This window comes from Ctenopharyngodon idella, chromosome 7 (assembly GCF_019924925.1).
Source record: "Ctenopharyngodon idella isolate HZGC_01 chromosome 7, HZGC01, whole genome shotgun sequence".
NCBI lineage: Eukaryota > Metazoa > Chordata > Actinopteri > Cypriniformes > Xenocyprididae > Ctenopharyngodon > Ctenopharyngodon idella.
In genome coordinates, this window is record NC_067226.1 from 42,746,053 (window position 1) to 42,772,772 (window position 26,720).

The 26,720-nt window shown below is 37.2% G+C and overlaps 1 protein-coding gene and 1 long non-coding RNA gene across 2 annotated transcripts; one reads left to right on the forward strand and one right to left on the reverse strand.

Moving 5' to 3' along the window:
* On the forward strand, positions 1-5,832 carry LOC127515178 (uncharacterized). The gene is made up of 2 exons (XR_007930780.1): positions 1-889; positions 2,173-5,832. It is a non-coding gene; the product is annotated as an uncharacterized LOC127515178 (long non-coding RNA).
* Positions 2,492-25,457, reverse strand: hnf4b (hepatic nuclear factor 4, beta). Its single transcript, XM_051898516.1, has 10 exons — positions 24,990-25,457; positions 19,959-20,142; positions 17,632-17,726; positions 15,050-15,153; positions 14,779-14,928; positions 14,598-14,685; positions 12,075-12,227; positions 10,009-10,272; positions 8,395-8,514; positions 2,492-6,034 (listed from the first exon to the last, which is right to left on the reverse strand). The coding sequence occupies exons 1-10, from the start codon at positions 25,102-25,104 to the stop codon at positions 5,907-5,909; spliced, it is 1,401 nt and encodes a 466-aa protein (XP_051754476.1). The 5' UTR covers positions 25,105-25,457; the 3' UTR covers positions 2,492-5,906.
* Between the last annotated feature and the right edge of the window lie 1,263 nt (positions 25,458-26,720).

Here is a 26,720-nt window from a genome sequence, read left to right on the forward strand (position 1 = left end):
CTATCCCATGAGGGAGATGAGAGAGGAATGGCAGTGAAGCGACGTAACTGACACTGGTAGGTCACATGATAATGACAGCAATTATTAGCAATCTGAATTACATTCATACTACACACATTCATACAATATAGAATGTACTTTTTTAGCAGTTGTGAACTAATTATTCAAAATAAGAGAGTATGCAATTTCGGCTGCAGCCAACGTATTCGGACAAACAACTCTTTTGGCATACTGTTTTTTGCTTACTAGGCTTATATAGTAGGGAAGTATTCCATTTCGGACGCAGCAATGCCCTGCACCCCACCCTATCCGCCCTAAATGCCAAATAGTATTGAATATTACTAAAGTCACATACTATTTAGGGTGGATAGTATGCACATTGAGAAGCAAGCAAAGTCTCTTAGTTTCTTTCTCATTGTTTCCTTTTTTTCCTCCTTTCTGTTTCCTTGGTTGTTACAGTTTCTAAGTATGTTTGCATTTGTTGTCATAGTGATTCATTAGTTGAGTGATTAGTCCCCACCTGTGCCTTGTTTTCCTCCTCAGTTATCCTGTGTATGTATAGCCCTCAGTTTCTGTTGTTTTTGGTCTGTTCTTGTTAGTTTAAAATTACTATTACACGTAAAATAATGTACTCAAGAATCACCACATATTCAGTTGCATTTCACTGGAAAAATTTTTGGGAGGGATTTAAGGCAAGAGTGATTTTTTTTTTTTTTTTATTCTGATATCTCTTTGAAAACAGTCACTGTATTTAACCTACTATCGATCTTTATGTCATGCAGACACCTGTACAGTAATGCAAAAGCCAGGACAGATCACTGAATCCAGATATGGACGACAGCTGTTCTGGATAGCAGTAAGAGGAATTTGAAGATGCATCTGAGTTGAGGTTTGAAGTTTTCCACAGGCTTCATTTATTGAGAAATGTGAGAATTTGGATTACAGTCTATGCATCAGTTTGCTTTTGATCATTTTGATTCATCATGACCTCTCTTGTTGGCAATACTGAAAAAAAAAGATGTGTTCTTAAATGTGTACAGCTGTTTTCTGCCCTTTTGTTTCTCTGAAACATATGAGCATATTTATTCTCCAACAGTTATTGGCTTCTGTGCTGGAATTGCACACTTAAACAAACTTACGGAAACTGGCTTGTAACACACTTAGATTGAGCTACAGTGACTGTTATGTAGCAAATCACAGAGTTAGTTAGAAATATAACTTGCACAACAGCTGTAAAATCTATGTTCCAGGGGCAGAATGAGGACGTATTTAATTTGCTGTACTTTCCCTAAAGCTAGCAAAAACATTGTCTTTTTAAGGTAAATTGACAAGGAATAGTACCTGAAACAAGCACCTCAGTTGCTCAAAATGATATTCTGTATAATGGGAAACTTATCCATCTAGTCACCCATTTACCCTTTACTTGACTCTCTATTGACTAATTTCTGACTGTGTCTTCATCATTATAGTCACTGCCAGTATATATATAAAAAAACATTATATTACCAATCTGTGTTTTTCTTTCATTGAAAATGTGTAAGACACATGGGAATTGCAATACTAGAATTTTGGTAAGTGTGTGTGGGTGTGATTGTGTGTGTGTGTGTGTGTGTGTGTGATCAGTGTGTTTATGTATTTGGTAAAATGTGTGGGAACGCTGTTAAAAAAAAAAGAGGAAGTCTAGTCAACTTCCTCTAATTCTCTGAAATTCAATAAATGTGTGTTTTTCCAAACCTGATTTATTAACATAGCATTTATTTGTCAATTTACAACATCAAGTTGTTCAATATTAATATTAATTTATGTTTTAAGAACTGATGCTACATATTTGCCATAGAAATTAGACGTTGAGAGATTATCATGATGAACAAAACATGCAAGAATCATAAACTTTTGTTGGTCAAAGATCTTTTCTACAATAATCCAAATGCCAACAGAAAAACCCTATCGAGTTTTTGTCAACGGAACGAGATTTCTACCCTTGTGAAAAAGAAGTACACTAGCATACTTTTAAAAAGAGTACTGGGAATAATACACTTTAAACCTGGTTTTTACAGGTTTAACAGAAGCAAGACTTCGGGTCAGTAAGTCCGGCGGCATGCTGAAAGACCCGGTTTGTGCTAATGCGTACTGAGCGGTTTGTCATTTATTTACTCTGTTTTCCTATGACAGCAAAGACATGAGGACTGAAGCAGCATGGAAAAGCCCAGAGAAGAGCACAGAGAAAGGGGTGTGAAAGGCAGCCAGCTGGAAATAAGTGGAGCTCCAAAAGTTCTTGGAGAATGGTGAATGTCTTTTCAACACCAGTCAGCAGTTATGTACAGCAATGAAGAATGAGGTATCTATCTCCTTGAATGAAACCTGTGGTTCATTCAAAACATAAAAAAACCTTTAGAATAAACAGGGAAAAATGTTTTATTTTGATAGTAGATATTTTCTACATTCTACAACATAAAATACATTAATATTTTTAGTATCTCGTGATTTAAAAAAAAAAAGATTTTACTTGTCTTGAAAAAGGCGGTTGCTAACAATGGAAAAATCCTATTGGGTTTTTTGTTAAGGGGACAAGGCTGATGCTAACTTACAGGTTGGCCTAAAAATAAGTCTTTACAGACATTCAAATGTAGTTACTCTAATAAGTAATTAATTACTAGCTACTAATTACATCTTCAACAGTGTAATTAGATTACTGTACTAATTACTCTCTAAAAAGTATTGCTTACTTATTACTAATTATTTCTAAATCCCATATAAACACTGACCAGTTGAACAATACAAGAATAGACATGGAACTTGAATTATTCTTGAACTGACCAAAGTATTTAAAGGGAGAAGGTTACATTAAAAATCTAAATTATAAATTCTGATGTTAAATCCACTATTGTTTTACATAGAATTGTTCTATAGTCTATACAGTATTTAATGCAATTACACCAGAAATAACTGTTATTAAATTACAGAAAAATTAAGAGTAATCCGTTGCTTTACCTTTTCAAGGGAAAAGTAATTAATTACTTAGTAATGCATTACAACCAACACAGATTCTGTCGAAAAGAAATTTTAGAATATTATCAATTATGGGTAACACTTTAGAATACTGTTCCATCATTAATTAATAACGACACAGGAACAAATGAGTAACGCAATATTAACACTCTAGTAACTGTTATTAACTAACAACAAACTCAGATTAGTAATTGCTTCTGATGGATTTGGTAACATTTGAGTCATTACTCTTTGAGTCATTACTATCTTCACTTTAGAATACTGTATCAAATAATTAGTTCCATAATTATTCCTTTAGAAGGAAGTAGTAACCCTTACAAAAACCTCAAAAGCTTACAATGATTCCAGTCATTACTTGGAAGTTATCATGCTTTTCACTTTAGAATACGGTAATACTTGAGTCATTACTATGTAACAATGACATTGTAAAATAAAGAGTTAGCTAATAGTGAACTACCTCGTTCAACAGAACGCTATTACTAATTAGTTAATCAGAGTTTCTTGTTAGTTAATAGCAGTTACTAGAATGTTAATATTGCATCACTCATTTGTTCCGCTCTAGTTATTTATTAATAATTCTAAAGTGTTACCTAATTAAATTTATTTATCTTATTATAGTTGTTAAAAGCATGAAATTAATAATTATATCTGAATCTGAACTGGATTACAAACATGCTCTCAACAGGTTATTAGTGCTCACTGACAAAAATATGTGACCTACTTACTGCTGTGATGAAATATGTTTTCAGGGAATTCAAGGACATTAAGTGTTATCCTGTTATGATTTTTATCCTTCCATTATTGCATAAATGCATCTAATTCGCAATGCCTATGGCAATATCATAGTAACATAGTGGCAGTTTTTTTGCTAGCTGGGGACGTGTCTTTACAGGTGAGGAGAAAAACTGTATTAAACTTGGTACAATAAAAGAATTACTCATCCATTAGCTATGATTAGTTTTGCAAATGTATGTGTGTGTGTTTATGAAATCATTGGTTTGACAAAGAAGGTCCTATTGAATAAGTGTTAACAGTGCAGTTATAGTTATTTGGACAGATCCTCTCGTTGTGGCTACTGTTGCCAGGGGGGCAAATATTTCTTGTTCCATCTCTTTATTGATGTATAGCCGCCCACTAAGCCCCTCTGCTGCTGATGAGTCAGACTATCCCTCCTGAAATCCTGACCAACGCAGCTGTTAACTTTAACTTGTTTCTAACCTACTGAGGGAGGAAGAAATCCAAAGATAGGCTCTTAAACAACTAGGCCTGCATAAAACATTGACTTCATACACGGCTATTTAAAGGGATAGTTCACCTAAAAATGAAAATTATCCCATGATTTACTCACCCTCAAGCCATCCTAGGTGTATATGACTATCTTCTTTCAGACGAACACAATCAGAGATATTATTAAAAATATTCTGGCTCTTCCAAGCTTTATAATGGTTGTGAACGGGGGGGGTTTGAAACCCCCCAAAAATGCATCCATCCATTATAAAAGTAATCCATCCGCCTTCGTCAATGCGTCAGTTCAAAGGTTACTCTTCCGCTGCAAATCGATGCGTACGGCTGTCTGACAGAAGCTAGTTATTATAGTTAATAAAGTTTTAAATATGGATATTTTTCTTACAAAAACCCATCGTCAGAAGGCCTTTATTAACCACCTGGAGCCATATGGATTATATTTATGATGGATGGATGCATTTTTGGGGGGCTTCAAAACATGACCCCCTGTTCACTACCATTATAAATCTTAGAAGAGACAGGATATTTTTAAATATATCTCTGAATGTGTTAGATAGTCATATACACCTAGAAGGCTTGAGGGTAATTCATGGGATAATTTTCATTTTTGGGTGAACTATCCCTTTAAAAGCTAATATTTTGGCTGTCTTAGTGGAGTGATGGTAAAAATGATGGTAAAATGCACATTCTCTGTTATGATCTGAAATTACTTATCTAAAACTACTTAAAGAACATAGTTTTGTCCTCCTTGTACAGTTTTTGTAGGTAAAGTTTTTTTTTTTTTTTTTTTTTGGATGGGTTAATTTCACTTCATAATTTGTTCAATTATGACTACTTATTTTAACTGTATATTCATGGACAAATTAGTCAAACAAAGTGAAAGCATAACAATCACCCTTCCTGTCATGGGAAAAGCTTTATCTAGGATAATAGTAAGCATTTGGCGCCCTCTGGTGAATATTTTTGTACAAGTATTATTGGTCTAATTTATTCAAACTTGCTGAAATTCTGATTTCATTGTCATTGCTGTAGTTCCTCTTTAAAAAAAAAAAAAAATCAATTCAAATTCAGTTTCATTACTAAACAAATTATTTGATAAAAAAAATCTTGATATTCACTAAACGTAAGTCCAAGCAAAAACGCAAAACTTTTTTCTGCTAATTTTTACTTTTTTAACAAACAAGTGAGAGAAATGTGTATGATATTATAATAAAACATAGATGTTTAAGTCTAGGGGGGAAAAAAGGAGATATTTTGAAGTGGAAACCAACCAGGCAGACCAACCCTCATGTGTTTGACATCTGGTATCTGATTGAACCATGAACCCATGAGAGTTGTTGAATTGTAATCTTTATGTACACGCCCTGCCATGTCACCATCCAATAAATTAGACAATCATTTACCAGTGATCTCAATACAAAATATTTATATTACTGCTTGAAGGCTTTTTATTGTCTGTTAATTTTTCACTCACATTAAACATTTAACACTGTTAGATTTTAACACTATTATTAAGCATTGCTCATTATGCATAAAATACAATGACTCCTCATCCCCAGTTTTAGTTTCTGTGTGCAATGCACATGTGTATCAGAAGTGAAGGTCTTAAGTATATAAAGTTAATCATGTCTGGACAAACTTTATACATGTGGTTAAAGGCACGTGTGGACAGTTGGCATGGTGAGACTGCTGGACATTTCTCTTGTCATGTCTGCTGTCTGTCCATGTGTGAAGACCTCGGGCCCAGTGTGTGTGGGTAGCAGGTTATCTTCAGGCAGAGCTGCAGCAGACAAAAGTCACATTAATAATGCAATTTATATCTAATGAAGTAACACTGAAACATGCATTTTCTTGCTTTGAAACTATATGCATTGTGAAAAGCGCTATACAAATAAACTTGAAATGAACTGAAGTGAATAACTAATAAGAAGGTTTGAATCAGCATTTTTTTTTTTCTCTTCAGAAACTAGATTTATTTATGGGAAACATATAATGCTTATACTTATCTGAAAACAAAGATTCTGTGATCGCACAAAGCTAGCATACAGTATGACTTCAAAAGACTTGGAATATTGCTCACAGATCATATGGACTATTTTTATGCACTGTAAAAAAAAGTCAGTATAAAAATGGCAGGGCCTAAAATGAACACTCGCCAAGCACCAAATGTGAGTAAAATTAGTTGTTGGCGAGTATATAAAATGGTGTCAATTGCCAACATTTTTATGAATTCTAACATTGCAATGTTGTGAGAACATGAAAGTGAACAAGGGACATTTGCCAGTGCTGCATCGTCACGAAAGTTTAAGCCTTGCCCATTTAAATATTCAAGCACAAGAAGACGTGCAAGGGAACTCAATTTGTGTGAAGTTTACTGTGCACAAACATCCGAAGCGCACCCAGAGAGCTACATCTCAGCACACGAATACCGAATTGAGCTCCCTTTCACGTCTTCTTGCGCTTGAACAGAAAAATTCACACAACATTATGTAAAAATAAAAAATAACCATCTTGGTGAATATCCTAGTAAACATAGTTGGTTATGTCATAAGTGAACATAAACAGTTGAGAAATAAACGCATGTGTATCAATATATTGGATCCATGCAGCTCTTAAAGTGACAGCAGCCTAATAAACCTGCTGCAGTCTGTGTTCTTAATGCAGCACAGGCCCATTAGAAAAACGTACCTGTGGGAACATTTTTGCAAAACGGAAATACGTAGTGCCATGCAGGTTTCGTGACAGATTCAATGTGAAATGTCCACTGGCTAAAGCATGTTCAGTTTTTTTCCAAAACAGATGAATGTGAATATGTTACGTTTTTATTATGTTGGTTTTATACATATCACCGCAGTTCTGATTTGAAATGTCCAGTGATTGGCGCTAAGCTTAATGCTCCATTACGTTTTAAAATAACGTACCACCATCACTACACCTAAACCTTCACGATAGTGTTAACAAAAGCAAATGTGACATAAAAAGCATCTGTAATCATGCCATTTTAGCTTGTTTTTGATCTCTCATCTTTGAACTCTTTTATTGTGAGTCATGTTTCACGGGATTCGTACCCAAGGCTTCCGCATTCTAAGTACAATTCTGTACCAGCTGAGCTACTGAGCAAGCTTGTTACAGCAGAAAAGTGAAACATATAGTGCTGGTTAAGCGATGCAAAGTCCAAAATGTTTTTGTTTACAAATCGTGCACTTTGGTAAAAAGTGTTTTGAGATCATAACATAATATTGTGCAAGGAGACGTGAAAACAAATCTTTATTAATCCATAATCTGACCTAGTAATCATAACTGTATTAAAACGATTGTGAAAAGTGCTTGCTGTTTTACTGCCTCTAGTGTTCATTTCTGTTGGAAACTGCAGTGATATGTACGTATTGGTACCTATTTTGCGTTTTGCAATAATATTCCCACAGGTATGTTTTTCCATGAGATCAGGTTGCCTTAAAGGATTAGTTTACCCAAAAATGAAAATTCTGTCATTAATTACTCACCCTCGTGTCGTTCCACACCCATAAGACCTTCGTTCACCTTCGAAATTAAGATATTTTTGATAAAATCCGATGGCTCAGTGAGGCCTCCATTAACAGCAAGATAATTAACACTTTCAAATGCTTACTAAGGTACTAAAGTTATATTTAAAACAGTTCATGTGACTACAGTGGTTCAACCTTAATGTTATGAAGCGACGAGAATACTTTTTGTGCACCAAAAAAACAAAATAATGACTTTATTCAACAATATCTAGTGATAAGCGATTTCAAAACACTGCTTCATGAAGCTTCGAAGCTTTACGAATCTTTTGTTTCGAATCAGTGGTTCGGAGCGGGTATCAAACTGGCAAAGTGATTTCAGTAAACGATGCTTCATTATGTCATAAGTGTTTCGAAACGAAAACACATTTGACCTTTTTGGAGCAGCTCCTGTTCACTGCTTTTATCGTATGGAAAAGAGCCGCACGGACATTGTGCAAAATATTTTCTTTTGTGTTCCACGGAGGCACAAAAATCCATACCAGTTTGGAACGACATGATGCTGAGTAAATGATCGCAGAATTTAGATTTTGGGGTGAACTATCCCTTTAAACTGTGTAGGATTGACAGCTCAACTACCCGAGCTTGCGATACTCACAAGAGGGTACAGGAAGGATCACCGATGTGAAGTTAGGCATTGGGATATGCTCCACCAGTATTCCTCTGGAGAGGACAGACTCTGTAGCTGCGCTGAATATAAGTGGCTCAGGATTCGACTCTACAGAAAGGCAGTAAAGTTACTGTTTTATTCCATTTCCAGTCTGTTCATACTTAAACTACAGGTAAGTCAGAAAAAGCCTCAACTCCCTCAGAGCGCTAATGGTGGGTCTTATCTTAAGCTCGATAGCTTAGACTGAGACAGATGGACTCTGGACTGAGATCTCCTATGGAATCTTAACCAGCTCTGAGTTCAATGAAGTTTATGCTGGAGAAAGTTTACAGTAACTCTGATGTCTCAGAACCAGCACTGCTCTTCGAAATCCAAGAGTTTACATACAGATCCTAAATCAGCAGTGTGGCAACCCAGAGGAACATTTTTTCGTTCAAGAGAGCTTATGAAATTCTCAGATATCTTAGACTTTTGATTGAACTTTGTCTCAGATGTTTCTCCTAAAATTCCTTGAGAGAAATAAACATAGAAGAGATCATTTTGACATACACTATGAGTATAGAGCTATAATATGAGCTGGTGAAAAGAAGTAGTATACTTTTAAAAAGAGTACTTATTATGGAAATAATAGATACTTAAAGGAATATACTTAAGTGTGAACTGACTAATGTTTTCGGACACTTATTGCAGGTTAATTGCAATCAAATAAACATGTATTATAGTTTAAATTTATATTATGCAATTAGCTGATCTTTAGTGCTTTTTTGACCCACTTAAGTTCATTTTATATGGAATTTAATAATTACTTCTATTGTCTTTGAAATGTAGTTAAAGTGCACTGCCGAATAGTAAACTAAAATATACTTGAATGTCATTTCTATTGAAACTTGTGTCACATACAGTATTAAATATATTTGTATTTACACATCTGTAATGATGAACTTAGTACATTTAAAATATATTAACTTTAAATGTAATATCAAATAACACAGTACTTTACGTGTGCTTTAGTGTGCTAGTCAAAATAAGTGTACTTCTTTAAAGCATAAAAGATTATTATTGAAACTTTAAAATGTACTTTTATTTTACTATTGATTTAAAATGTACTTCAATTTGACATTATTTTTTAAAAAATGCACTTAAAAGTGTACTTAAGTGTGTTAAGAAACAGTCATGAAAGTCTACTCTAAGTACACTTAAGTGGTCTTTTATTTTATTAATATTATATTATCTGCAAATACAGGAAGTTTAAAAAAAATATACATTTAAGATTTAAAGAACACTACAAGTGCACATTCAATACAATTAAGCACACTTCTTGTATCACAAGGGCTTTACAAAAGTTTGATGAGAAATAAGATCTTTGATGTGTAATTGCAGTCTTTGACATCATGACAATCTGACCAGAGTCTGCGACATTGATAAGATCTCTCTCAATGGAGACAAATCAAAGAATACTGGAGTATTTTTGTCCGGAGAAAGATCTGGGAAGCTTGAGACTTCAGCAAGTGTCTTAATTTGCTCTCCATTTAATCTCACTTCTGGCTAGAAGATATAATTTAGATATTAAAGAGATCTCACTTTTCAGCATATTCATTGTACCTGAGGCCTGCAGTGCTTCAGGTCCTCTAGTTGCTTCTTCTCCCAGGAGCATCTCCATCAACAGGCTGTCCACATTGGCTTTGCCTAAGAGACGCATCAACTGCAGCTGTTCCACCATCTGCCAGGCCACACTCTGGAGTGTGGTCAGCAACAACAACAGCTCCCCAAACCGCCCTCGCTGCTCGCTAGTGGCCTCATCCAGCAGCACCTGGGCCTGGAACCGCAGTCGGCGCACTGCCTGAGCGCACTGCAGTCCAGGGCAATCTGAAACACAGACCGTGTTCAGTGACATCGGTTGCAAAACAAAGATCATTGAGAGATGTGTTGTGTTTATCTGAGAAAACATTTGTCATTTAGTGCATGGAATGGACAACTGAGACTTGTATGTGCAGTGTTGTTAACAATCTCAGACCGATTAAGTCTTTGGACAAACAGCTGCAACTGGTTTAAGGGGGAAAAATCATGCATTCCAACTCATGAATTGAAAGGAAGCCAATTCTTCAGTTCTGAATTTTGTCCAACTCTTCTGTGCAGTTGTTTCCCAGCTAACAGGGAACATTCTCAGAACATTCTGGCAAGGTTTTCTCAAAGTTATGAAAAAAGTTCTTCCAGTAATGTTAATAGAACATCCGTTCAGAGTTATCTGGTCTTTAATAATGTTCTTAAAATGTTAGCACAAAACTGTTTTAAATGTTACTACTTGTTTCAGAATGTTGAGAACATTTAAATGTAACAATCCCATAATGTTTGCAAAAAGGAACATTCCCTTAATGTTTTAATAACCGAGAAAAAAACGTTTTTAAAACATAAAAACGTTCAGAGAACATTCAGAAATAACGATTTCATAAGTTAATGGCAAAAAGCTCTTATAACATAGTTTTTGTTAGCTGGGTTTCCTTTTAAAAATTATGTCACTTTCTGGAGGAGAATGTCATTAAGGAACTGGCTTTTGTAAATTATTACAAAAGACTAAATTATCTACACAGGTAACACCTACTGTATAAAATGATTCACAATTCAAATATGGCAGATAGTAAATAGTGATAGATGCTATTTACAGTGAAAATAGCAGTATTTTCTTTGCACTAAGTGTAAATATTGTTAGATTCTATTTATATACAGTACATACTACATAGTGCAAATAGTATTTGCACCTCAGTGTATTGTAGTACATTGTGAAACGGTATGCAATAACAACATTCAGTGTATTCAGAGCTTGTATAAATAGCCTTTGTTGGCTATTTGCACTTAGTGCAAATAGACACCCTGTTACATTTTTTTTTAAGAAAATGTGTTTTGTTTAAAATACTTTTTACTAGAGAAAAGACAAACGGTCTCACTTTATATTAAGCGTCTTTAACTGCAATGTACAAACATTTAAATCATTTGATACAATGCACAGTGCACATGTATGTTTTTACATTGTAGTTATATTTAAAAATACCTGCACATAATTACATCTGAAATTTATTTCTGTAATGACATCTAGGTTATAATTACACTGTTGACCCTTCCCTTACCCATTAACCCAACCTTGCCACCCTAACCCTACCCACAGCACCAAACCTGTTGCTAACCTTACCCGTATCCCACCTCAATAGCAGCAAAAGTGTTTTGCAATACAACAAGAACACAATAAGTACATTGTATCTAACATTTTTTTAAGTACAGAGTAAAGACACCTAATATAAAGTGTGACCAAAAAATAGACAAAACCTGTAATATTTCTTTAAAAATTCAAGTTTTTTGATTTTCAGGTTAAACGTTAAATTGTAGCACATGAGGATAAAAAACTGGCAACCTTTGCTCAAACCAAAGTAAATCAAACAAAGCCATTCTTACTGAGCAACCTGGCTCCACTGTTATAATCAGACCTCTAGGCCAACAGACAGGAAAGTCTAGAACTCAACAATCCACACCAGCACGTCCCAGATATTAATAGATTCTCATAAAACATCATAAAACCAAAGAAGTCAGTGCAACAAAACAGTGCCAGGAACAAGAAGAGAAGCTCCTGGCACAGACAGTGTGTTTGACTGGGAACACAGCGATGATCCCTGACTAACCTGGGGCAAAGAAGACAATGGTTTTGAGACAGACAAATTCTGTGTCTGTGATGTTCAGCTCTTTCAGAGGTCTCACCAGCTCTTCCAAGATACGAGCTGCTACCTTGGACATCTCCTGCTCGGTGCCTCTAAAAGGAATTATGAAGTCGTTTCCTGTACAAACACAGTATAATGACAAATCATGCTCACGTTAAGGTAGCCATTTTTGGATCATTAAAATGCCTTATCTTGTGAGCTCTGTAACTTTTAAAAAAATTAATATTCCTATGTTGTCATTAAAGCAAATTGTATATTTTATACTATATAGTTATATATTTCAGAAATAGCTCTGGTACTTAAAATGTCTTGATTATAACTTATACAACTTATATAATTTACACAGTGAAAAGAAAATGAACCAGATGCCAAACAGAATGGAACCTAACAGGATGTAAATGAAGAGGTAAGTGTTATTTTAGTATCATTGACATACTATTAGTTTTTTTTTTTTTTAAATAAAATCTTGCATCCCAACTCATGAATTGAAAGGCAGCCAATTCTTCAGTTCTGAATTTTGCCCAACTCTTTTGTGCAGTTGTTTTCCTATTAAAATTATTTCACTTCCTGGAGGTGAATGCCAATAAGGAACTGGCTTTTGTAAGGTAAAGGGGTCATAACATGAGAAATCAAACTTGCCTCGAATTTTTTGTCTTTGTACTACTCACCCACTCACTCACTCACTCACTCACTGACCCACTCACTCACCCATCCACCGACCCACTCACTCACTCACTCACTCACCGACCCACTCACTCACTCACCCACCGACCCACCCACTCACTCACTCACTCACTTACTGACCCACTCACTCACTCAACGACCCACCCACCAATTCACTCACCCACTCACCCACTCACCCACTCACTCACTCACTCACTCAATACACCCACCCACCCACCCACTCACTCACCAACCAACCCACCCACCCACTGACCCACCCCCCCACTCACTCACTCACCCATCCACCGACCCACTCACTCACTCACCAACCCACTCACTCTCTCACCCACCGATCCAACCACTCACTCATTCACTCACTCACTCACTCACCTACCGACCCACTCACTCACTCACCGACCCACTCACTCACTCCCTCACTCACTCACCCACCAACCCACTCACTCACTCACTGACCCACTCACTCACCCACCGACCCACCCACTCACTCACTCACTCACTCACCAACCCACCCACCCACTCTCTCACTCACTCACCCATCCACCGACCCATTCACCAACCCACTCACTCTCTCACCCACTCACTCACTCACTCACTCACTCACTCACCTACCGACCCACTCACTCACTCACCGACCCACCCACTCACTCACTCACCAACCCACTCACTCTCTCACCCACCGATCCAACCACTCACTCACTCACTCACTCACTCACCTACCGATCCAACCACTCATTCACTCACTCACTCACTCACTCACTCACTCACTCACTCACTCACCCACCCACCCACTCACCAACCCACCCACCCACCCACTCACTCACCCACTCACTCACTCACCCACCCACCCACCCACTGACCCACCCACCCACTCACTCATCCACCGACCCACTCACTCACTCACCAACCCACTCACTCTCTCACCCACCGATCCAACCACTCACTCACTCACTCACCTACCGATCCAACCACTCATTCACTCACTCACTCACTCACTCACTCACCCACCCACCGACCCACCCACCCACTCACTCATCCACCGACCCACTCACTCACTCACCAACCCACTCACTCTCTCACCCACCGATCCAACCACTCACTCACCCACCGATCCAACCACTCATTCACTCACTCACTCACTCACTCACCTACCGACCCACTCACTCACTCACCGACCCACCCACTCACTCACTCACCCACCAACCCACCCACCCACTCACTCACTCACCAACCCACCCACCCCACCCACCCACTGACCCACCCACCCACTCACTCATCCACCGACCCACTCACTCACTCACCAACCCACTCACTCTCTCACCCACCGATCCAACCACTCACTCACTCACTCACTCACCTACCGACCCACTCACTCACTCACCGACCCACCCACTCACTCACTCACTCACCCACCAACCCACCCACCCACTCACTCACTCACCAACCCACCCACCCACCCACCCACTCACTCTTCCACCGACCCACTCACTCACTCACCAACCCACTCACTCTCTCACCCACCGATCCAACCACTCACTCACTCACTCACTCACCTACCGACCCACTCACTCACTCACCGACCCACCCACTCACTCACCCACCAACCCACCCACTCACTCACCCACTCACTCACTCACTCAAACAACCAACCCACCCACTCACTCACCCACCCACCCACTCACTCACTCACTCATCCACCGACCCACTCACTCACTCACCAACCCACTCACTCTCTCACCCACCGATCCAACCACTCACTCAGTCACTCACTCACTCACTCACTCACCGACCCACTCACTCACTCACCCAAAAGGATGATGTCATTGTAGGGAAGTGAACGTCGTGCCACCCCTAAGATGAGGTGCTCTGCAGAGTGAGCTCTCAACAGCGCCACCTGCACACACACATCAACACACAACACACTTGGTGCCTGCCATAGGCAAGAAGTGATAGCTCATGACAAACACAACACACTCAGGAATCATACCCTGTCATCCACAGAGAGCTCACAGAATTCAGGGATGCGCTTTGCCCATTCCACTAAGAGGAGGAGCTGCTGTTTCATGGATTCGCACACATCACCCACGCAGGCGATCTTCTTGGTGTTGATGTCCCTCATGAGGTTCTGGGAGGGGTTCTGTAGATGGCAGAATGAGTACAGTTAGTGGATAAAACCATAAACTGAAGCTGAAACTGCCTGGAACAGATTGAAAAGATTGTAATGTTTTGAAAGTACGCAAGTTCATCAGAAAGCTCACCTGATGAGTGAAAGCCTCTGCCTGCATCAGCACATCAATGGTGAGAGTCCCCACGGCTTGGCCTTCTCTACGACAGCTGATACGGTCACGCTCATTCTGAACAGCTAAGAGACACAAGCAAAGATCAGAGAAAAATTATATCAATTTACCTGTGTTTCATATAGAAAACAGATAACAATGCAGCCAGTGCATACACTTTGAATAAAAATTGTCAAAATTTAGCAAATGTTAATTTAAAATTTCTGTCTGAAAATTAAGTGTCTGAAAATATTACATTCATATTGCACTTAAATATATTATTTGCAACCCGAATTCCAGAAAAGTTCGGATGTTTTTTAAATTTGAATAAAATGAAAACTAACAGACTTTCAAATCACATGAGCCATTATTTTATTCACAATAGAACATAGATAACATAACAAATGTTTAAACTGAGAAATTTTACAATTTTATGCACAAAATGAGCTCATTTCAAATTTGATGCCTGCTACAGGTCTCAAAAAAGTTGGGACGGGGGCATGTTTACCATGGTGTAGCATCTCCTCTTCTTTTTTTAAAACAGTTTGAAGACATCTGTGCATCGAGGTTATGAGTTTCTGGAGTTTTGCTATTTGAATTTGGTCCCATTCTTGCCTGATATAGGTTTCCAGCTGCTGAAGAGTTTGTGGTCATCTTTCGTTTAATGATGTGCCAAATGTTCTCTATAGGTGAAAGATCTGGACTGCAGGCAGGCCAGTTCAGCACCCGGACTCTTCTACAATGAAGCCATGCTGTTGTAATAGCTGCAGTATATGGTTTTGCATTGTCCTGCTGAAATACACAAGGCCTTCCCTGAAATAGATGTCTGGAGGGGAGCATATGTTGCTCTAAAATCTTTATATACCTTTCAGCATTCATAGTGCCTTCCAAAACATGCAAGCTGCCCATACCGTATGCACATATGCACCCCCATACCATCAGAGATGCTGGCTTTTGAACTGAACGCTGATAACACACTGGAAGGTCTCCCTCCTCTTTAGCTCGGAGGACACAGCGTCCGTGATTTCCAACAAGAATGTCAAATTTGGACTCGTCTGACCATAGAACACTTTTCCACTTTGAAACAGTCCATTTTAAATGAGCCTTGGCCCACAGGACACGACAACGCTTCTGGACCATGTTCACATATGGCTTCCTTTTTGCATGATAGAGCTTTAGTTGGTATCTGCAGATGGTACAGCGGATTGTGTTTACCGACGGTGGTTTCTGGAAGTATTCCTGGGCCCATTTAGTAATGTCATTGACACAATCATGCCGATGAGTGATGCAGTGCGTCTGAGGGCCAGAAGACCACGGGCATCCAATAAAGGTCTTCGGCCTTGTCCCTTATGCACAGAGATTTCTCCAGTTTCTCTGAATCTTTTGATGATGTTATGCTCTGTAGATGATGAGATTTGCAAAGCCTTTGCAATTTGACGTTGAGGAACATTGTTTTTAAAGTATTCCACAATCTTTTTATGCACTCTTTCACAGATTGCCCATCTTTACTTCTGAGAGACTCTGCCTCTCTAAGACATCCCTTTTTATGGCTAATCATGTTACAGATCTGATATCAATTAACTTAATTAGTTGCTAGATGTTCTCCCAGCTGAATCTTTTCAAAATTTCTTGCTTTTTCAGCCATTTGTTACCCCCGTGCCAACTTTTTTGAGACCTGTAGCAGGCATCAAATTTGAAATGAGCTCATTTAGTGGATAAAAGTGTAAAATTTCTCCGTTTAAACATTTGTTATGTTATCTATGTTCTCTTGTGAATAAAATATTGGCTCATGTGATTTGAAAGTCTTTTAGTTTTCATTTTATTTAAATTTAAAAAACGTCCCAACTTTTCCGGAATTTGGGTTGTAAAAGTATATTATTTCTGTAATAATTACATTTTTTAAAACTATGATAAAGTGCATTTCTTTTTACAAGGGCATGTATGTTTATACAGTTAACTACCTTTTTTCAGTATTAATCTGAAGAACAGCCCTGCTCAACACAAAAAGAGTAATAAGCACAACAAGACAAATTGGTAAAATTTATTTTATCTTCTCAGATAGCATCAGGTAGATCACTCAACGTTACTGTATCTTTGAAGCTGCATTACTTTTTTAAATGGATGCAACTTCATCCTACTGACAGTACATGCTCTATTCTAATAAATGGAAAGGACAAAAGACATTATCTCTCACTGTGAAGCTTGGCATCTTTAAAAGCAACTTTGACAAGATGTCTTAGGCTCATGCATGGAGCAGAACAATGCCTTTCTAGTTTTTAATCAGTGGCCAAGATGCTTTTATATTGTTTCTTTACTTTTCACCTTGAGAGTATATTAAAATTTATATGATGGTTTTGGGGATTGCCTTATTGTAATAGTTTGAGCTCACCCAATTGTTCAATATCTTTAATTCACAGAGGGATGCAGACATTCATAAGTATTGGGATAAGTCCAAAGACTCAATTAGTTTATATGTAGGCCTAGTCCAGATCTGTGACCTTGAAGAAAGTCTTTAAACTCTGCATCATAAACTAAAATGAAATGGACTTTTCTCATGCTTTTACCTTCCTTTCTCATGCCGGCTCTGAAACACTTTCGAAGTCTGCAATATCGACATTGGTTCCTTTTGTCTTTGTCCACCACACACTGCCTGCTGAACCTTCACACACACAAAGACAGAAATACATAGGCTACTATAATTCTCACATTTGAAGAGATCCAATGAAACACTTCAGGTCATGCTCTTACAACTTCTGATGAAGGTGGCCACAGATCACAGATTTTTTTTATAGGACACTGTGGTAATATATAGAAGGGCTCCTGACACAAAAACAATGGCCTGGTTTCACAGACACGGCTTAGATTAAGCCAGGATTAGTCCTTAGTTCAATTAGGTTAAGTAGCTTTTATAAACGTGCCTTAGAAAAAACAAACAAAAAAAAACATTACAGGTGTGCGTCTTAAGACAAAACAATGGCGGTGATATATTTTAAGAAATGTCAGATGTCAGTGCAAGTTGCTTTCAGTTAAAACAGCTCAAACATGCATTTTAGTCTGGGACTAGGCTTAAAACTTGTCTGGGAGAATTTCGGGAGAATGTGTGACAGTCAACCCCTGTGGAGCTGTGGAATAACATTTGCGTTATATAATCTGTGATATCAACTTAAGATGTTGTATAGGATTGTATATAGAGAAATATTATACAAACTTCAGTAACTCTTTATAAACAAATTCTCATTTGTGAGCTTAACTGTGACCAATATATAAACATTTATTAATCTTTGTTAATGTTAGTTAATAATAACACAATTAACCATTTGTTCATGTTAGTTCACAGTGCATTAACTAATATTAACAAATACAGTTTTTTTTTTTTTTTTTTTTTTTTTACATTTTATGGGCAAATGTGTAAATTAACATAAACTTAGAGTAATAGGCCTATATGTTGTTGAAGTATTGTTCAGTTCAGAGTTAACTAAAATTAACAAATGAAACATTATTGTGAAGTGTTACCCACATTTGTATTGGCTGCGTTTTTTAATATTAATATAATGTAGGCCTATATTATATATAATACAATGTTTCTGAAAATACTATAAAATGCTGAATGTATTATTGTAAATGATATTTTGTGTATGATAAAATGTTAATAATATTTTTATTTATTAATTTTAATTCTACTTTCTTAAGTTATGAATTATATTACTTAAATATAAAGGTACACTATGCAATACATCATCAATACTTTTTTTCAAAACGTGTTTTTGTCTTACCTTGACTCACTATGATAAGCCTATTATAAGTGTTTATATTTTAGACCTGACGGGATGGTTTTCGTGGGAAACTGCCTACATGCGTCACTCGCCCGTGCATGTCTCGTCATATCCGTAAATAGAGAAAAGTTGCTCCGGCTGTTTTGAGGCGTGTATGGTGTGAGAGTTGCATAGGTTAGTTATCATAACGAGCGAGAAATGTTGACATGGAGCACGCTAAATCTCAAACCTCTGGAGAATCACCAGTTTTAAACAAACGCCGAACAGAGGAGAATCTGCTGGCAAAGAGAGAACGCAGCAGTGCTCGTTATAAAATGAGAATCAACATGGCTTGGCTTTTCAGAGATGGCGAGAAGTGAGGGATTTGAAATGTTGTAAAAGCGACGCGGATATGGTGTTTTTTTATTTCTCAACAGGTTAGTAAGATATTTTATTGAACAGATAAATTGCCGTATTTTCTAACAGAGTTTGTTGTAAAGCATTATCTATTGTGAAGGGTCATTTCATTATGTTTGTAAGTTGTGCTGGAATTGTCTATTAATGGGTAAAGATATAGTATTATCTTCAGCTCTAGGGGTGCATTCCCGAAAGCATCGTTAGTCAACTATGGTGGTAACTCCCATTGAACTCTATTGGTAACGACGGAACTTGTGACCATCGTTCGCTTTGGGAAACGCACCCCAGAGCTTGAGATCCTTTCCATGATAACCATATTCATCCGCACATTCACGCAGAGCCGAAGCACAACCAAAACAAAGTTCTTTCGCAAAGTGCATGCCGTTTTTTTTTTTTTTTTTCTTTTTTTAAACCGCTAAAGGGCCATAGTGTACTTTTAGGAGCCCTTCAGTGAAACTTTTCAGTGAATGCCCGGTCACAGCCAATGTCTGTGATCCTACACTGGCTTTCATTGAGCTCTCGGGTAACAAACAGTACCTAAAATCTTAATTAATCTCAAAAGTGAATTTTCAAACCCTTCTATATTGGTTACTATACTCTTTCTGCTTTGTATAACAATTCACAGAGGACACTCTAGCATGTTTGGAGATGAATTAAAAATGATTTGTAAGTGTGTTAAGCACATGTAGCGGACAGTTATGAATCTGACGATGAATTCTCACCTGCATGTGTAGGCATGGTTCTTGCGCACACTCCTTCTAAAGAAGCCCTTGCAGCCATCGCAGCTGGATGCACCGTAATGTTTTCCTGTAGCTCTGTCTGCACAGATAGCACAGAGATTCACACTGCTGTGCTGCGGTGCAGGCACTGGGACTGATGCAGGTGAATGGCCTGGCATTAGTGGATCTTAGTTGGAAAAAGAGTGAACAAAACAGATTTTGATGTATGTAATATCAGTTTAACAACATATGGGGTCTGTACATTTTTTGAAAGAAGTCTCTTAAGCTTACCAAGGCTGGATTTGTTTGAAAAAACAAAACAGTAAAAACAGTAATATTGTGAAATACACTAGTCAACATTTGAAGTGGATCAAAACCTTTCATCAAAGTTGTCCTAAAACCTTCTTAGGACAGCTTAGTTCTTAGGACAACTTTGATGAACTTTTTTGATCCACTTCAAATGTTGACTACTATATTATAACAATTTAAAATAACTGTTTTCTCTTTTAATATATTTAAAAATGTGATGCAAAGCTGAATTTTCAGCATCATTACTCCAGTCTTCAGTGTCATACGATCCTTCAGAAATCATTCTAATATGCTGATTTGTTCCTCAAGAAACATTTCTTATCATCATAGTTGAAAGCAGTTGTGCTATACTTAGGTTTATTTTTTATTACAAAATATTTTTTTCTTTTATTTATTTAAACATTTTATGAAAATATGATTATATTTAATATATTTAACACTGCACAAATTTTCTATCAGATAATCGGCTAAATGGTGTATCTGGTTGTTGGAGGCTTTCTGTAGCAATTTCTGTGACGTGGAAAACTGAATGGATCCAGTGGTCTGTGTAGCAGTAGATAAACATGGCTACATCAAAGACGATACAGATTAATCCTTTCTGTGTATTTCTTCATGTAAAGCAGGAGTCTTTGACCTTTTTTTTAGGCAAATAAAATAATCATCATTGATGTACAGTCATATATATGGAAGCTTGTTTCCGCCATGAAATAAAAATAAAAAGGATAATTGCTACTTTATATCTTGCAATTCTGACTTTATATCACGCAATTCTGACTTTATAACTCGCAATTATGAGTTTATATCATGCAATTATGACTTTATAATTCGCAATTGCGAGTTTAAATCTCACAATTCTGACTTTTTTGAGAAAAAAGTCAGAATTGCGTGATTAAAAACTCGCAAATGCAAGAAAAAAGTCAGAACTGCGACTTTGTATCTCACAATTCTGACTTTATATCACTTAATTCTGACTTTATAACTCGCAATTCTGACTTATTTTTCAGAATTATGAGATAAACTCGCAATTGCAAGAAAAAAGTCAGAACTGCGACTTTATATCTTGCAATTCTGACTTTATATCACACAATTCTGACTTTATAACTTGCAATTGTGAGTTTAAATCTCGCAGTTCTGAGAAAAATGTCAGAATTGTGAGATGCAGACTCGCCATTGCGAGAAAAAAAGTCAGAATTGTGAGATAAAAAGTCACAATTACCTTTTGGAAACAAGCTTCCATACATATACATGTACATTTCATTTTAATTTTGCTTATAGTCAATGAAACAGAAGGCACAGTCTTTAGTCTGCGATAGTCTTTTCTCCTCTATTGCAACGTATATCTGAGCGAAATAGCTTCTCGAACATGAAAAAATGTAGAAGGGGTCCATGGGAAATTGATTGGATGGTTGAGGTTTACTATTGGTGGATCTCATGTGAGTGACAGGTTGTCCCGCCCTCCTGCCATTAAACACGTCATCAGAGAAGAGAAGAGATGTCGCTGTAAGAGGGAGGGGAAGTTATTTTAATTAAAGATTACGAGGGCACGTGGATTTAAATAATAATGATGTGCACGAATAATTACAGCAATATTCTAAAAAAAAATAAGACCTGTCAATTTTTATTTCATGGTGACTTTAACACATTTCAATGTGGGAGGGACAATAACACTGAACTTTATTTAAACTTTAGCTTCTTAACTATATTTTTGGTTGAAGTTAACAAAATATTGTATTTAGTTTTTTTCCAAGAGACTGAGATTGAGATAATTGCCAGTCCCCCGTTTCAGTCCCCTGATGTAAATGATTGCAATTTTTACTCAGCGGAGGAGATGTGTCCAATAACCCGCTCGGAGTCAGAGTGTCTGTACTTATTACTTTGCGAAAGAGAAACTCCATTTAATTAAACAGGTCAGTGAAAAGACTCAGTCTACTGCTATTTCCTAGGTAATTTCGCAGTGTTAGCTAAAATTTAATTCAATTCCCTCATGTGTTGCATTAAATTGGGCTCTGAATTTGATTGCCACCAGTTTGCATCCCAAGCCAGTGAACGTCACATCTTCACTTAGGCGATGCAGGAATAAAGTCTAATGTATGCAAATAATACACTCAGCACTTTAAACCCACTCAGAGAGGTAATATGCTCTAACATACAGAACGCCTCTGGGTTCAAAGGGCAGTTATATTATATTAAGAGTCCACAACGCTTCTGGCACCCACGCATGTGTGCTTTGGTAAGATGGATCCAGTATATCTGAATCAGCAGCGCTTCTAATGATTATAGAAAATGAGATTATAATGGAAAGCAGGAACAGGTTGAAGTGGTGTGCGCACAGGCTTTTGAAAAGTCCTCTTATGGCCAGATAGTAATTGAAATAGCAGCATCTCATGCTATAGGACCTAATGCCATTGTGAAGTTACCTTTTAGTGCCCTGCTCTGTGAGCAAATGGCCTAAACACTCAAGTATGGAAGAGTTTAAAAATGAGAATGGTTAAACACATGCTCTACTTGGCTTGCATTTTGGTTTTCCATGTTCATTGGCAGCAGACATGCATACAAACTGCTGACAGACCGCCTTTAAACATTTATCTTTGTGTTTATGTTTTAACTCAGCCGTGCATGTAGTGTATATGCAACTCAAATGCAATATCAATCATATTCAAACAAGCCTCCCCTGCTGAAAAGACCAACTTTGCTGGTCAACAGGATAAATTGTGTTTTGGAAGCTGTTCTCGAGAATGGGATACTACTGGTGCACCAGGATTATTAAATAGGTCAATGACAGGACACTTTTGTTTTATCTATCAGTTTATTTTAATTTAATTTCAAGAATGTCAGGGTGGGACAAATGTCCTGATATCGTAATGAAGATAATGCCTCATTAAAATAATTATTTATTTTATTTTGTTTTTAATATTATTTTTTAGGGATGCACCGATACCAGTTTTTCCAGAACAAGTCAGATACTGATACTTTCATTTTTAGTACTTGTAGATACTGAGTACCAATACCTGTATTTTCATTGCATGTTTAATTTTTAAAAATATTGGGCAGAGAAACCAAAAGAATATGAATCAAATTAGTTGGCTTAGCAAATAAATATTTCCTTCAGTTATTTTCACGCCTAATTATGCCTGTTAAACTGTATTGTAGGAGGTACTGTTACTTTTACTGTTCATATTATTGCTCTATCATATTTTATCTTTAATGTAATAGCACAGTGAATATGTAGAGCTGCTCCAGCAGGGCTCAGTGATGAGGATGATTTTCTACTGGCCTGGTTGGACCAGTGGTTCAAATTTTTAGACAGCAATGAAACATCACAAATTTCAAGTACAAAAATTTAATAAAGTAATCAAATGTAAAATAACACTGCATAGTCTTCACTGTATAAAATAAATATAGATGATTATTAATCAGTTTAAAATTAAAGTTACAAAAGTTATTCAGTCAAGAGCAGTGAGTGATTTTGTTGTTTGATTAACATTGAGGACAAAGACAGCAGTAGGTTTATTAGGCTGCTGTCACTTTAAAGGCACAATATGTAATTTTAGCCACTAGAGGTCGCTTATTCAAAACAAAGGCCTAGATTGATGATGCCGTGAATGAGTGTGGAATCATGGGAGTTGTCGTCTTCACCTCTGCAGCCGATGGAAAAGATTCCCACGGACTCTGGCAGAAATCTTGTTCATGGAAGAGCTATTAAAGAGTCCAGCTAAGCTTTTATTATGCTTATTCTCCAGTCGGCCGCATCCGTTCTTTTCGTTACACATGTGAGAAATCGAGGGTAGCATGGATATGACGTCATTGACAGGCAACGCAATGACCATGTCCTGGTTAAAATGGCTGATTTCTCTGGATTTAAACATTGTTGGAAAGTCAATGAAATATTTAACATTGTTCTAGTGGTTTTTGGATATTTTAATCTAAAAATCTTACATATTGTGCCTTTAAGAGCTACATGTATACAACATACTGTTACACACGTGTTTTACTTCCTTTGCTATTGCCATATCCAACCGAACTACAAACTTCCATATGAAGCCAATGTAACTGGTCTCTTTTTCCTCCTTGCGTTGTGTTTCAATAAAGCTCGTTCTTCAAATAATAGTGCCCCAATCAATTTATTTACTGAGAAAACAGAAGTAACAGAGTGAGTTCATATAGGCCCATTCCAGCATATACGATGACTCGTGCTGGCGCGCTGGCCTTACACACACAAACTGGTAAGGTGCAATAGAGGGCGCACACAGTAAAAAGAACCAGCCAGCCAATAGGAAGCCCTGTTATCCCTTATTATGTCCAATGATCTTCCAGTGTGATTATTTAACTTCTTATTATTTATATTCAGCAAGTGGAGACACACAATGTATATATACAACTCTGTTACACCAACATGAATACAAAAAATAAATTTCTAAAGAACGAAGCTAGATTTTTAAAATATTTCTCCTTTTTTTTTTTTTGTCATGGACACTCTTATACGGTAAGTCAGTGACCCACTTAACTTAACCAGCAAGACTTGTTCAGTCAGCTTCATTATAAAGACCGTGCTGGTTTACATTTCTAAGTTCACCAGCCACACCAGCACTAACCAGCATTAACTAGCCCAGCTGGCCTTTTCAGCAAGGTCTTCAAGCATAGAAGAAGGCTTGTCTTCAGAATTCATCACTATCATTTTGCATCAGTAACTGGGTAATAAGTCAGCAGACCAAAGGTTATACGTACCTGTTTGTACAGGGAGAACACGGAGACCGTCAAACTCTAGCATGGTGAATGTAGGGTCCAGGGTTATTCCATATTCTGTTGCACTCAGGTCGAGTGAAGCCCCTGAGATCTTCATGGTTAAGTTTGGATTCGGCCTGTATCTGAGAATCAACAGCACACTGTAAAGCTCACCAGTGTTTCACTCAGCGGCTTTTTGAGTCCATCCAAGCGTGTAAACACTTCAGCCTCAGCACATCAGTGTGCTCTTGGATCTATTACTCTGCCCTTCCTTGTAGATGGACTTCAGATGTTGGAATCACATAGATGTCTTCCAGAGATCGTTGTTCTGCCATACGTTGCCTGCATCTAGGGAATGAAGTGGAGCGCTTTGATTTACTGAGGATACAGTAATTAATGTCTAAGACTCATCAGAGCTAGACTGATAGATAGGCTGAGATTTTGCCAAATGTCTATGTGTTTGCTGTTCTCTTATCAGTGTAGAGGGAATCATAAAGGGGAGGGCTCTGGACCAGGTAAACATGACTCACTTTTCAGTGGGAATAATATCAAGCTCATATGTATCAGCATAGTGTTGTTGTTAATTTAATGAGGTTAAAAGATGCACTTTACCATGAGTAGCACAGAGGCCAACAGGAGGATCGCAGACGTAGTGTGAATTTGATAAGTCTGCATAGTGTTTTGGTGGTCCGAAACCCATCTTCTTTCTTCAAGAGAACAGCCAGTAGCTTTTATTTTCAAACTTTGCCCTTTTGGTACATTTGCTATCAGGTCAATGGTGCTGTTGATCAAAGGCAGCATGATAACATGTTATTGAGTTACATTCCTACTTTTGTACCACATTAAAATTGGATCACATTGCTGATAGACCAACTTGAGCTCTTTCGGCATAATTGTATTAGCTATCAACACAATCAACAAGAAAACTATTCAGTGCCTCCCAGAAGTGTTTAGATATTTAGAGGTGCAGTCAGTAAGTTTTTGTTTATCTCTTATTCTTTTGAATAGTTCCAGTGGTTTTGGACTTTATTCTGACACCTATTGGTCTTGTTTAATAGTTGCTGCCAGTGTTGCCAGGTTTTGCTAGAAAATAAGTGAACTGATCTGAAAAAAAAATAAATAAAAAAGAGGCCAAAATAGCCAACTCCTGGTATTGAGGGGTTGTGGCATACACCCATAACAGTCTACAATCTCAAAAATAAAAGTTCCAAAAGGGGGTTTTCACTGTGATGCCACAGAAGTACCATTTTTGGTTCCCAAAAGAACCTTTCAGTAAACAGTTCTTAAAAGAACCATTTTTTTTCTTAGTGTGAAAAACATGTTAATATTCAGAAGATCCTTTTATTGACAAAGATGAGTTTTTAAGAGTAAACCTCTTTGAAATGGATTTTCTTCTGCCAAAAACATTGTTTTTGTTCCTTTTAAAAACATTGTTTTTCTAGCCTCTTTCAAAAAAAAAAAAAAAAAACCTCAAACTGAAATCCAAAATGCACTGGAAATCCCTAAAAATGGGGATTTTATTATCCTCAAAATATTTATTATCCTCAAAACATTTTTTTTTTTTTTTCTTTTGAGCAATTTCAGTGACTTCTTGAAAAAACAAGCCCAAATCACATATAATTAGCGGACCTGGCAACACTGGTTTCTGCTGTTTTATTTATTTTATTTTTTTCCCCATCTCATGCTATACACATCCATATTAATGCACATTTTGGATCAAATCTCAACAATATG